Consider the following 12,334-nt stretch of genomic DNA (forward strand, 5'->3'; position numbering starts at 1 on the left):
AAGAATCAAATAATAAAGGATACCGGTTATAAAACATTTGATCCTCTCACCATGCCCCTCAGCATTTACCTTCTGCTTTCTCTCTGCTTAAATGGCAGAGTATTGACACTTAGGGGCTCCCAGGCCCTGCAGTTCTGTCGTTTCCCAGTAGGGGACGATGCTGCATTTAAAAACTAAAACTGCACCAGTTGCGGCATTAACCCTGGTGGGTCTGGGTTCCTTCTATTTTCAAGACGTTTTCAAAACATCTGTGAATACTTTTTTCTAAACTCAGAGAAAGTGAGAGTTGAAGAAAAACAGAATTCTTGAAGGATAGTTCCTTTACCCACTATCTTCAGAGGTATTTCTTTGTATGTGACATTCCTGAGGGTTGGTATCAAAGTCCCAAAGTACGAAATGCGTCTCGTAGATCATCAACCTCATATAGGGGCTGTGGAGAGGAAGAGAGAGTGGGTGACTCTGTAATTATTTTTGAAGAAAGTAAGGGGAGAGGGGCTTCCCTGGTGGCGCAGTGGTTAAGAGTCCGCCTGCCGATGCAGGGGAAACGGGCTCGAGCCCCGGTCTGGGAGGATCCCACGTGCCGCGGAGCAACTAAGCCCGTGCGCCACAACTACAGAAGCCTACAGCCTGTGCTCTGTAAAGTTTTCATCAGAGGAAAAATAAGGAGAGAATGATAAATACACACAAACACACACGACAGTGTGGGAAATATAAGAAAAGGAAGTATAAGTAGCTCCAGGGATAGATGACTTTGGAGAGAGAGAGAAAATGAGAAGCAAAGAAGGCCCTTAACTTACCAAAAGGATGCGTCGAAGCTGTCTGGACAGACGAACTGAATTTTCATGCAGCCCCTCCCAGGCTTTGAAAGTTCTTTCATGATTTTCCACAAAAGTATTCCAGCAATAAAAATAATCTATTAGAAAAAAGGAGGGGGAAGGGGATAGCTCAGATCTCAAATCATGAGGAAAGAAAGAAAACCCTGGCTCCGCCCAAAGCCTTGGGTCCAAGCCATTGGTTCTTTTTTTTTTTTTTTAACATTTTATTTATTTATTTGGCCTTGCTGGTTCTCAGTTGCAGCAGGTGTGCTCCTTAGTTGTGGCTCCTTCGTTGCTGCATGTGAACTCTTGGTTGCGGCATGCGTGTGGGATCTAGTTCCCCGACCAGGGATCGAACCTGCGCCCCCTGCATTGGGCGCGTGAGTCTTAACCACTGCGCCACCAGGGAAGTCCCAAGCTGTTGGTTCTCTTCCTCCAATTCTAGTTGATAACTTTCGGCTCCAAAGGCGAACCAGAACTCCCAGAATTCTGCCCCCCTGGTGTCGTCCGTTCCCCCACCCCCCACTCTTCCCAATCTGAATTGCAAACCGTGCTTTGCCGAGCCGGGCAGAAAGGTCCCTGCGCACCTTTGAAGGTCATGATGGCGATTTGGACCCCAGCGCGGTGCAGCCGCCGCAGCCCCTCGGGCTCCGCCTTGCGGTCCTTGTCGCAGAAATAGAGGCGCGCTGTGAAGATCCTCAGACTCAGATTGGGGTACCCTCTCAGGAAGTCGGCCACGTGCCGGGCACAGTCGTAGCAGGGGCTCCAAGACGTGAACCAGGTGACACGGTAGCACCGCCCCGGGTCCAGGTCCCAGTCGGAGATGTAGCGGAGGAAGAGCAGTTCCACGTGGCATCCCTCCTGGGGAGAGAGCAGAGGGTTCAGCGGAGGGTTACTGACCTTGACTGCCCTGCCGGTGGCTTTACAGTCATTAATGCGTGTCCCTCCCAGGGTGATCTTTTTTGGGGTGTCTGCAGTTTTGTCCTAGGTTACAGGAAGGTTAAGCAACTGCCGGAAAGGACACAGTGTATAAGTGGCGAGCCCAAACATTTTGCACTTTTGGCCCTAGGAAGGGAAAGCGCACAGCTTTTCTGTGGAATGGGGAGGATGGAATGAGTTGGGTGGATGAAGGAGCGGCACACTCTCTCAGATTTAATTTTTGTTTGTGAAGTTCCTTTTTCTTCCTTGGAGGGGAAGGAAAATGGCTTGGAAGGGCTGTTGATGTAATGTTGTGGAAATACACTGGACCACTAAGTGGAGGTCAGAAAATTTAGGGTTAAGAGATAGATTATGAGACTGACAGGTGAGTGTTGTTTTTTTAAATTAATTAATCAACTAGATTATGAGACTGACAGATGAGTGTTGTTTTTTTAAAATTGATTAATCAATCAATTTATTTATTTTTTATTTTTGGCTGCGTTGGGCCTTCGTTGCCGTGCGCGGGCTTCTCATTGCATTGGCTTCTCTTGTTGCAGAGCGCAGGCTCTAGGTGCGCAGGCTTCAGTAGTTGTGGCATGTGGCCTCAGTAGTGTGCGCAGGCTTCAGTAGTTGTGGCATGTGGCCTCAGTAGTTGTGGCTTGAGGGCTCTAGAGCGCAGGCTCAGTAGTTGGGGCACATGGGCTTAGTTGCTCCGCGGCATGTGGGATCATCCCGGACCAGGGCTCGAACCCATGTCCCCTGCATTGACAGGCGGATTCTTAACCACCGCGCCACCAGGGAAAGTCCCTGAGTGTTGTTTTGAGAGAGGTAATAGGCGCCACTGGGGCTAAGAGCAATTAAATACAGGCATACCTATATTATTGTGCTTGGCTGTATTGGACTTTGCAGATGTTTTGCGTTTTGAAGGTTTGTGGCAACCCGGTCTTGAGTACGTCTATCAGCATCATTTTTTCTAACAGCATTTGCTCACTTTGTGTTTCTGTGTCACATTTTGGTGATTCTTGCAGATTTCAAATTTTTCATTATTATATTTATTATGGTGATCTGTGGTCAGTGATCTTTGTTACCACTATGATTCGCTGAAGGCTTATATGATAGCAGTTTTTAGCAATAAGCTTTTAAAATTAAGGCATGTACTCTTTAAAAAAAAAATTTATTTGGCTGCGCCGGGCCTTAGTTGTGGTGCACGGGATCTTTACTTGTGGCATGCCGGGTCGGTAGCTGCATGTGAACTCAGTTGCGGTGTGGCATGCGGGACCTAGTTCCCTGACCAGGGATCGAACCTGTGCCCCCTGCAGTGGAAGCGCAGAGTCCTAACCGCTGGACTGCCAGGGAATTCCCAGCAAGTCCCCTTAATACTGCAGAAAAGTCATTAGTCCCAGAATCTGAAGACCCAGGTTCCATTTCCTGGCATCACCACTCTTGTGACTTAAACAAGTCACCCAACTCTTGGATCTCCTGATTCCTCATCAGCGGCATGAAGTTTTGTTGTGAGGATTAAATGAGAGGGAAGGAAAGGGTTGTTAACAGAAAAGCTTTCTATGTTTAGAGTGGGTCTTATTACCAAATAGGAAAGAGATTCGAATGTAAACCAATTGCAGTGAGATAATTTACACAATACAAATGGAGGCCAAAAAAATTGGAGAGTAAAACTAGCCCTAGAAACTAGCCAGTGCCATTCCACCCATGGATTCTCCCCTGGGATTCTACCAAGACTAGATGTCACTGCATGTTATGAGAGGAAATATTCATTGGCAGCAGAGTATGTGAACCCATCTGGGTTTTGGTGAAGAAGTCTCTTGGAAATGTAATTCTCTGATCTTCAAGTTTTAATTAATGGCTTCCCTGAGTTTTCTGAGGCTCACTATTACGTATGTACTTACTGGCCTACGATCTGGGTGAGCAGGAAGGAATAGAACTCATTTTGGAAGACAGAATGGAGTCATTAATTTTTCCTAAATTTTTCTTCCTTAATTTTTAAAAATTCTAAAGCCACAGTTTGTTTTTCCACATTTAAAATTCAGCTTGAATGAGCTGTATATATTCCCCCAAATCAAAAGCCTCTTTCTTTGGATATCTTCTTTAATCTCAAAGGCAATTTGGATGCTGGGGAAAGGAGAAGGAAGTTTTGGGGCAGTTATTCTTGGCATTGAAGCAAGGTGTGGCCTTGATGTGCTCAGCATGACTGGGGAGGACATTAAATGACACCCTTTGGCGTATTTCTATTGTGGTTGCAGGGACATGTAAAAAAGAGATTTGAGGAATCTAGTGGAGACAAATGAAACAGGCTGAAAGTGGTACCATCAGCAGGTGGCTCTAAAAATGCGCTGGGAAGCAGGTATTAATTGATACCTTGTTTCGAAGGTGCCCAAAGTCCAGTGAGAAGGAGGTGGCGCTATCCCGCCGCTTCACCACGTAGCACAAGTAGGTTGCATGGCGGCCCTTAGCCCAGCGCACGTTTTTGAAGTGGTAAAGAAACTTCCTCTGCTTCATCAGGAGGCTGTGGGTGAGAGGAGGGAGGTCGCACCGCTGACCCTCTGGTCACTCCTGGCTTTCCTTCAGCTTTTTAAAAAAAATCTGTAATACTTGGGCCAAACCAAAGGAGATGCTCTTGCTTCCCCCTGTTGGATGCCTGAGACTTACTGAGCTTGGAATCCATTACAACCCCCTCATCATGCTTATATTTAAGACCAGTTGAGACAGCAAGAAACCCAAAGCCATACGCGCTCACAGGACAGGCTCCTCCCATGGCTGCCTTCTAGATGCTGATAACTTGGAATTACAAACCTACTCCGCAGTCCCACACTGATCTTTTCAGGTTTCCCCTCCAATCTCTATCTAAATGTCCAACATGGACCTCTAACTCACAGGGTAAACACAGTATTCCCAAATTGCCCTTTCCTGAGCTGCCTCTCCTCTCCTACCGACTTTCCATCCCAAGTAACCAGGCTAAAAGCTTGGAATCATTTTTGACTCTCCTTCACTCCTCATATGGAATTAATTTATTAATCATCTAAATTTATTGAGTCAAACTTTCAAATATTTCTGGATTTGTTCCTGCTCTACTTCCTCTGTTCTCTGCTTCAGTCCAAGCTCTAATCTTTCCCTTTATCCATTGTCCTGACCTCTTAACTGGTCTCTCTGCCCGCAGTCCCTTCAAAATAACATTTTCCACGAGGTGCCTGAGAGATCTCACAAAAGCCCAGGTGTGGGCCTGTCATTCTGATACCGAAAAGCCCCTAACTTCCGCTGGTAGAATAAACTCCAAATTCTTTAATGCAGTAAAGCTTTTACATTTGGACATCAATCTACATTTCTAGCCTCGTTTCCTAGTATTTCCTAGTATTTTCTCTTTTCCGCATCACTTCAGCCTCCCCGCCACGCCTGCAGCGGGACCCCTGGCACTAGTCTTTTCTTTCGCCACCTGACTGCAAGCTTCCCTGCCTTTTTTTCCACTGCGCAAAACCTACCCATCCTTCAAAGCCTTAACCACGATTTCAGACCTTTCTCACTGCCACTATGCCAAAATTTCTAGGCAAAATCGAACATTAACAGCAACAAAAAACCCTCCTGTAGTTTCCTACTGTTCTCCGCTTATCCTTATCAAAGCATTCAACCTTTGTTATCCATTGATTGCTACATCTGTCTCCTCAATTAGAATTTCTGTGTTTTGAGTCAGGAAGTGTCCATTTTTGAGTCATGCTTTTTAAAAGTATGTCAACTTGAATACTACTAAAAAGTAGAAAGTTAAAATTTTTTAAATGCTTAACCAGTATACCTAGTGATAATTAGACATACTATCTAATGACAATTACTGTTAATATACTTACGTTTTTCATTCTAGTCTTTTTTATAGGCATGTATTTACAGGATTTAGATTAGGCTGATTTCCTGTGTAAATTTGCAATATAACCTAAATATTTTGCAATGTTCTTCACACACGGCGGGGGGGGGCGGGTTAGGGGTGGGGCGGATTGCTTTTTGTTTCGCAGCACAGTGTCTTGCATATCGTAAGCACTAAATTGAGTTGAATTTGTGGAAATACTCTCCGCTAACACAAGTTTCTTTGTGGTTGTGAACACACCACAAGCTATACAGTGTGACTGATACCAAAGCATCAGGAGTGAGTGTCCCTGGTTTTCGTCCTTGGACTTTTCCAGAAATGTACTTACCTAATCTGTGGAGATAATGTTGCCACCTAGTGGCACTGAGCAGAAGTGCAGAGGACTTGTCAAAGTAATGACCTAGTCAGTAATTTGAATACGGTTTGCTGGCAAGAGAATTGAAACTTTTTTCAATTTTTTTTTTTTTTTTACATTGAGGTATAATTTACATACTTCGCCCATTTAAAATGTACAATTCTATGAATATTGGCAGATGTAAACACCCAAAACTGCTACCACAATCAGGATACAGAACATTTTCAGGGCACCCCTCCCCCCCAAGTTTCCTCACCCAACTTTTCAGTCAATTCTTCCCCTCCCTCCCAGACAACCACTAAACTGCTTTCTGCAACTATAAATTATTTTCTAGAATTTCGTATAAAGCACACATTATTCCTTCTTTGTGTCTGACTTCTTTCACTAAGCATGTTATGGCTGACATTCGTTCCTGGTGTTGCATGTATCAGTATAGTTTGTTCTTTTTTACGACAAAGCAATATTCCATGGCTTAGATACAGCACATTTCGTTTATTCATTCACCTGATGATGGACGTTTGGATTGTTTCCATTTCGGGGCTATTGTGAATAAAGCTTCTACATTGATGTACTAGTCTCTGTATGGACATACGTTGATTATTGATATTATAATAATGAAATGCATAAGATAGACCCTGAAGTCAAGTTCTCAAATGTCACTCTTATTAAGCAGATAAGCAAGGGCTGGAGATTTTTAAAGCTGTTGCAATTTGAATGTCTTCCTCACACACGAAGGTTATTGGAATCCACTTTTTTTTGTTTTTGGCCATGCTGCAGGGCATGTGGGATTTTAGTTCCCCCACCAGAGATCGAACCTGTCCTCCCTGCAATGGAAGCACAATATCTTAACCACTGGGCTGCCAGGGAAGTCCCTGGAATCCACTTTAAATCCTGAGGCAGAGATGGTGATACATCTAAATCGCCAGTATATACATTATGTATGTGAAACCACAATCAGATTTTTAGAATTAAAAATGCACATTTGACAGGAATCTGAAATGGATGCTAACAAAGATCTAGTAATAATTGGCTTTATTTTAAAGTGCTAGTAATTTACACGGTGACCACCACAGCACTACCTCTGTTACTATTACTATTGTTAAATAATTAACATAATCAGCCTCAGCATAGAACATAAACCGAATACATAATACAGGCTGAATAAATACTGGAGTGGAAGAAAAAAATTCTCTCTTTGGGGCCCAGTTTTAAATAGATTAAGCATAATCTATTCATATCTTATTCATTCATAATTCATACTCATAATCGATACCAGTAAATTCCTTTTACATTTAACCTGTCTGCCTGGGGTGTGTGGGTGAGAAGTGGAGGGACGGGGACTATATGATGCACTGCAGGTGGTGTGGGAGCCCTGTTACCATGAGGAACAAATAAGTGTCCTGGGAGTATAAGAAAGGACAGGACATAGATTAAGGAATTCAGGTAGCCTTCTATCTCCTACCCCACATGAAAATACAAGAGCTCTGTTTCCATCAGAAGTTACCAGTCACAGTGAAGTCAATTGCATGACTATGGCCCTGTTAATTAACTATCTTGATCCATCACTTTCTTTAACTATAGCTGGCGACCTATTTCCAGCACCCTATGCTCCTCTGGTTTCTCTTAAGTGTACGAAGGACTCAGCAGAGACAGTCTGTAAGGCCTGCAGGTTGACAGCTGCGCAGGACAGCTGTGTTCCCTGGGGCAGAACGCTGGCTGCATCCCCAGCAATGCAAACCAGAGACAAATGGGTTAAAAATAATCGTGACAAGGTCACCCTCTCCTGCCGTGTGCCATTACTACTGTGCTCTGCAGATAGTATTTTCCTTAATGAAAATCATATATTTCCCTTTTGCTCCTGTTGAATTTCATCTCCTTTGCCTTCTCTGACTTTCTCTGAATTTCGGCTCCGATTTTACCATTGCTTTGCATTTCATTATTTACAAGTCTCTCCACTGAGCCTTTTTCCTCTCTCTGTTACCTCAGATTAGTTTTCAAAATCTCACTGTAAACTGAGCTGACATTTGACAGTTTTGCCCTCAATTTTCTGAAGAACATTGAATCTACCATTAAGATTCTTAGCTCTGTAGTTTAAATTCTTTGTAAAAGAATTAAATTGAGATAAAGTATGGATTAGGTGTAAATTTTCATACATTTGCGAAAATCAAAAATAGGAATAGATTAAGTTCTATGACAATAACGTAATGGTCATAAACTTCACGTGAAGACGTTGTGAAAATCTTACAAAATACACACTGAAGAAGTAAGTTAAGTCATGTCTGAAGCGATAGAAAGTCTAGGTAAACAATAAATGCCATCTGACTGCCTGACAGTTGGGCCTATGATATTAAATAAGCTGCTTGACTGATTTATCTCCTCATACAGTAGACACAGTCATAGTGGCCTGCAAGCAATTAATTTTGAATATTGGCATTTAAAAAATAATTTCTTGACGGTGTAATTATTCAGTAAAGTCTCCCTCGTAAAGTTTTTCTTCAGGGGGTTTCATAGTTGAATGTTTACAGAATTATTACAGTTACCACTACTGTTAGTATAGTATTGCTATGAGCTTTTCATGATTTCAGTCTCTTAACATTTGCTTGGTTCATATTACTACCGTAAACTGGTTCTAACTGCAAGGACAAGTCAATACATAGTGCACAGAAGTTCTTTTGACTCTGGGAAAAAAGAGAAAGAGACAGTTGGGTGGAAAGCATGTTAAGATCTGAACAGACGATGAGACAGAACTAGAAAAATAAATGTGCATCTTGACCAAGCAGATCTTGTGAGTCAGACAGTGACAGGGGAGAAGGGGAGAGTTTACCCATCTTATTATTCAGATTTGCTCTGAGAGGAATGCCAACACAACCACCCACGAGCCGACTGCTTTACCTGTCCATGGTGGACTCCAGCGTGTCTTTCTTGGCTCCCTGAAAGTCTCAGGAAGGGAAGCTTTCCTCCAGCACTGCTGCTGCACTGGCTGACAGTGCATGGGTCCTACACATTCAAATCTGAACTCAGTTCTTTACGCTCCTCCCCAAAACAACATCACCACCACCAGGCAGCCTTCCTCCTGTGTGGGTCCAGTGAAGATGGGCGGGGTTTTCACATAGTTAAAGTGATTGAGGGCCACCCTGCCTAATGCGTAGGTTCCTTTAGGGCTGCCTCTTTAAGAGTCCAGTCCAAGCTCCACAGGTAATAAAGATCAGGAGACGGGAGCAGTAGACAGCTTGTAAATTGTAATCATGGTAAAATGATATCTTTAATTTAAGAAGCATAATAATAATCATAGTAACTTTATTTATTTATAATTTTTTGTTTATTTAATTAATTTGTTTTTGGCTGCGTCGGGTCTTCGTTGCTGCGCGCGGGCCTTCTCCAGTTGCAGCGAAGCGGTGCGGCGCGCGGGCTTCTCGCTGCCGTGGCTTCTCTTGTTGCGGAGCAGGGGCTCTAGGCGCGCGGGCTTCAGTAGTTGTGGCACACGGGCTCAGTAGTTGTGGCTCGCGGGCTCTAGAGCGCGGGCTCGGTAGCTGTGGCGCACGGGCTCGGTTGCCCCGTGGCGTGTGGGATCTTCCCGGGCCAGGACTCGAACCTGTGTCCCCTGCCCTGGCAGGCAGATTCTTAACCACCGCGTCACCAGGGAAGCCTGTAACATTTATTTAAAGGCATCTTGTGTTCCATCAGCCAAAAGCATCTATTCCCTCATTTAATTACACAATATCTCTGAGTCTCGATAGAGGCCAGCACTAACCGCTCCTGCTTTGTGGCCGGACAAGTAAACCCAGTTATATGGGACTTAGGACAGAGATTTTGCTTTCCAAACCACTTCTTTGATTGCTTTACAAGAATTGCTAGAAGGCTAGCTGATTACACACCAAAGGATTTTTGCATAAGCCATGTTTTCCACAAACAGGGAAGCCGGATACTAGTTTGGAGTCAGAAGCAGCAGCTTCTCAAAGAACAACAACAAAAAAAGACTTATGTCATCAGAATCAGCGTCTAAATGACTGCACCGAACTTGGAAAACAGGTCGGGCTTTTCAAATAAGAGGCTTTAAATTCCTTCCCTCATGCAAGCTGGTCTATTAAGGATTTTGCTTCTCCCTCCTACCTGAGGCCATATGCATTCTATTTATTCATTCAGTAGAAACTTAATACCCCCTAGATGATAGAAACTGCGCTGGTGTTACAATAGTGAGCAGAGCAGCAAGGGTTCCTGCTCTCTTCCTGCCTCAAGGCTTTGAATACCATCTGTACGTTGATGATCCCCCAAATCTGTAGTTCTAGGCTGGACCTCTCCCTTGAACTCAAGGCAAGTATGTCCATCTTCCACCTCAGCATCTCCATCGGGATGTCTGATGGGCATTTCAAACATGGCTGAAACTGAGCACCTGTTCTCTCTCCCAGCATGTAACCTGCCCGTCTTGCTGCCTTCCCTGTCTCAACGGCATCATGGCGATGTCATTCTTCCCATCGCTCGGGCCAACCCGGCCGTCTTCTAGATTGCTCTCTTCCTTTTAAATTCCATGCCCAGGGGGAGGGCTGGGGGTGGGGGCAGGGAGGGATAGACTGGGAGTTTGGGATTGACAGGTACACACTGCTCTATTAAAAATAGATAACCGACAAGGACCTGCTGTATAGCACAGGGAACTCTGCTCAGTATTCTATAATAACCTAAGTGGGAAAAGAATTGAAAAAGAACAGATGCATGTATATGTACAACTGACTCACTTGGCTGTACACCTGAAACTAACACAACATTGTTAATCAACTCTACTCCAATATAAAAAAAAAGTTAAAAAAATAAATAAATCCCATGCCCAAATCCTGTTCACTGACCACTTTCACCACCTCCAGGTCTAAACAACCTGGATGGTTACATTCAGCCTCCCAACTGGTCTTCCTTTCTTCAATTACAGACTATTCTCTGCACAGCAATCCTTCCGAAATATTTAATTTATTTATTCTAATTGTAAATATTTATTTATTTATTTTATTTTGGTTGCGCTGGGTCTTTGTTGTGGCAGGCGGGCTCCTTAGTTGTAGCATGCGAACTCTTAGTTGCAGCATGCATGTGGAGTCTAGTTCCCTGATCAGGGATCAAACACGGGCCCCCTGCATTGGGAGCCTGGAGTCTTAACCACTGCGTCACCAGGGAAGTCCCCTGAAATATTTTAGCTCATGTCTCTCTGCTCTCAAAACTCTCCATGGTCCCTCATTTTCTCAGTAATAGCCAACATCCTTACAGTGGGTCACCAGACCCTCTACCACCTGCCCCTGCCATACCTCTCTCCTTGCTTGCACAAAGAACACAGAGGAGCAAAGAACACTTGCTGGCCCTTCTGCCTGGTATGCTGTTCCCCTGTATATTGTTACAGCTTGATCCCTTATCTTTACTCAAATACTCCCTTGTAGTTGAGGCTTTTTCTTGTCCCATATCTAAAATTTCAACTATATCCCATCATCCTGACCTTTCCTTTTCCCTTTTCCTAATGTATATTTCTCTTTAGCACGCATCACTTAAAATACAGTGTTGTCGGGCTTCCCTGGTGGCGCAGTGGTTGAGAGTCCGCCTGCCGATGCAGGGGGCACGGGTTCGTGCCCCGGTCCGGGAAGATCCCACATGCCGCGGAGCGGCTGGGCCCGTGAGCCATGGCCGCTGAGCCTGCACGTCCGGAGCCCGTGCTCCGCAACGGGAGAGGCCAGGACAGTGAGAGGCCCGCGTACCGCAAAAAAAAAAAAAAAAAAAAAATACGGTATTGTCTGTGTTCATTGAGGCTTAGGTCCATGACAGGAGGATTTTTTTGGTCTGTTTCTTTTTTACCCACGTGCAGAAAAAGTACATAGTACCTGGTATAATAGACCCTGAAAAAAGTGTTGAATGAAACCAATAAGGATCTCATGGAAGTTAAATTCAAGTGGGGAAGAGACATTAATTAAGTAATTGCATTCACATGTAAATATATAATTAAAACAGTGATGTTTAGGGCTTCCCTGGTGGCGCAGTGGTTGAGAGTCCACCTGCCGATGCAGGGGACGCGGGTTCGCGCCCCGGTCCGGGAGGATCCCACGTGCCGCGGAGCGGCTGGGCCCGTGAGCCGTGGCCGCTGAGCCTGCGCGTCCGGAGCCTGTGCTCCGCAACGGGAGAGGCCACGACAGTGAGAGGCCCGAGTACCGCAAAAAACAAAACAAAACAGTGATGTTTAATATGAAAGAAAAGTACACATCTCTTAACATTGCATATCGTAAGCACTAAATTGAGTTGAATTTGTGGAAATACTCTCCGCTAACACAAGTTTCTTTGTGGTTGTGAACACACCACAAGCTATACAGTGTGACTGATACCAAAGCATCAGGAGTGAGTGTCCCTGGTTTTCGTCCT

At 44.4% G+C, this 12,334-nt stretch overlaps 1 protein-coding gene across 1 annotated transcript; it reads right to left on the bottom strand.

Annotated features, from left to right (window-relative positions):
- Positions 1-376: 376 nt before the first annotated feature.
- AICDA (activation induced cytidine deaminase) lies at positions 377-8,853 on the bottom strand. The gene is made up of 5 exons (XM_007101854.1): positions 8,846-8,853; positions 4,107-4,254; positions 1,403-1,676; positions 798-913; positions 377-430 (listed from the first exon to the last, which is right to left on the bottom strand). The coding sequence occupies exons 1-5, from the start codon at positions 8,851-8,853 to the stop codon at positions 377-379; spliced, it is 600 nt and encodes a 199-aa protein (XP_007101916.1).
- Positions 8,854-12,334: the final 3,481 nt, after the last annotated feature.

This window comes from Physeter macrocephalus, chromosome 6, assembly GCF_002837175.3.
Source record: "Physeter macrocephalus isolate SW-GA chromosome 6, ASM283717v5, whole genome shotgun sequence".
NCBI lineage: Eukaryota > Metazoa > Chordata > Mammalia > Artiodactyla > Physeteridae > Physeter > Physeter macrocephalus.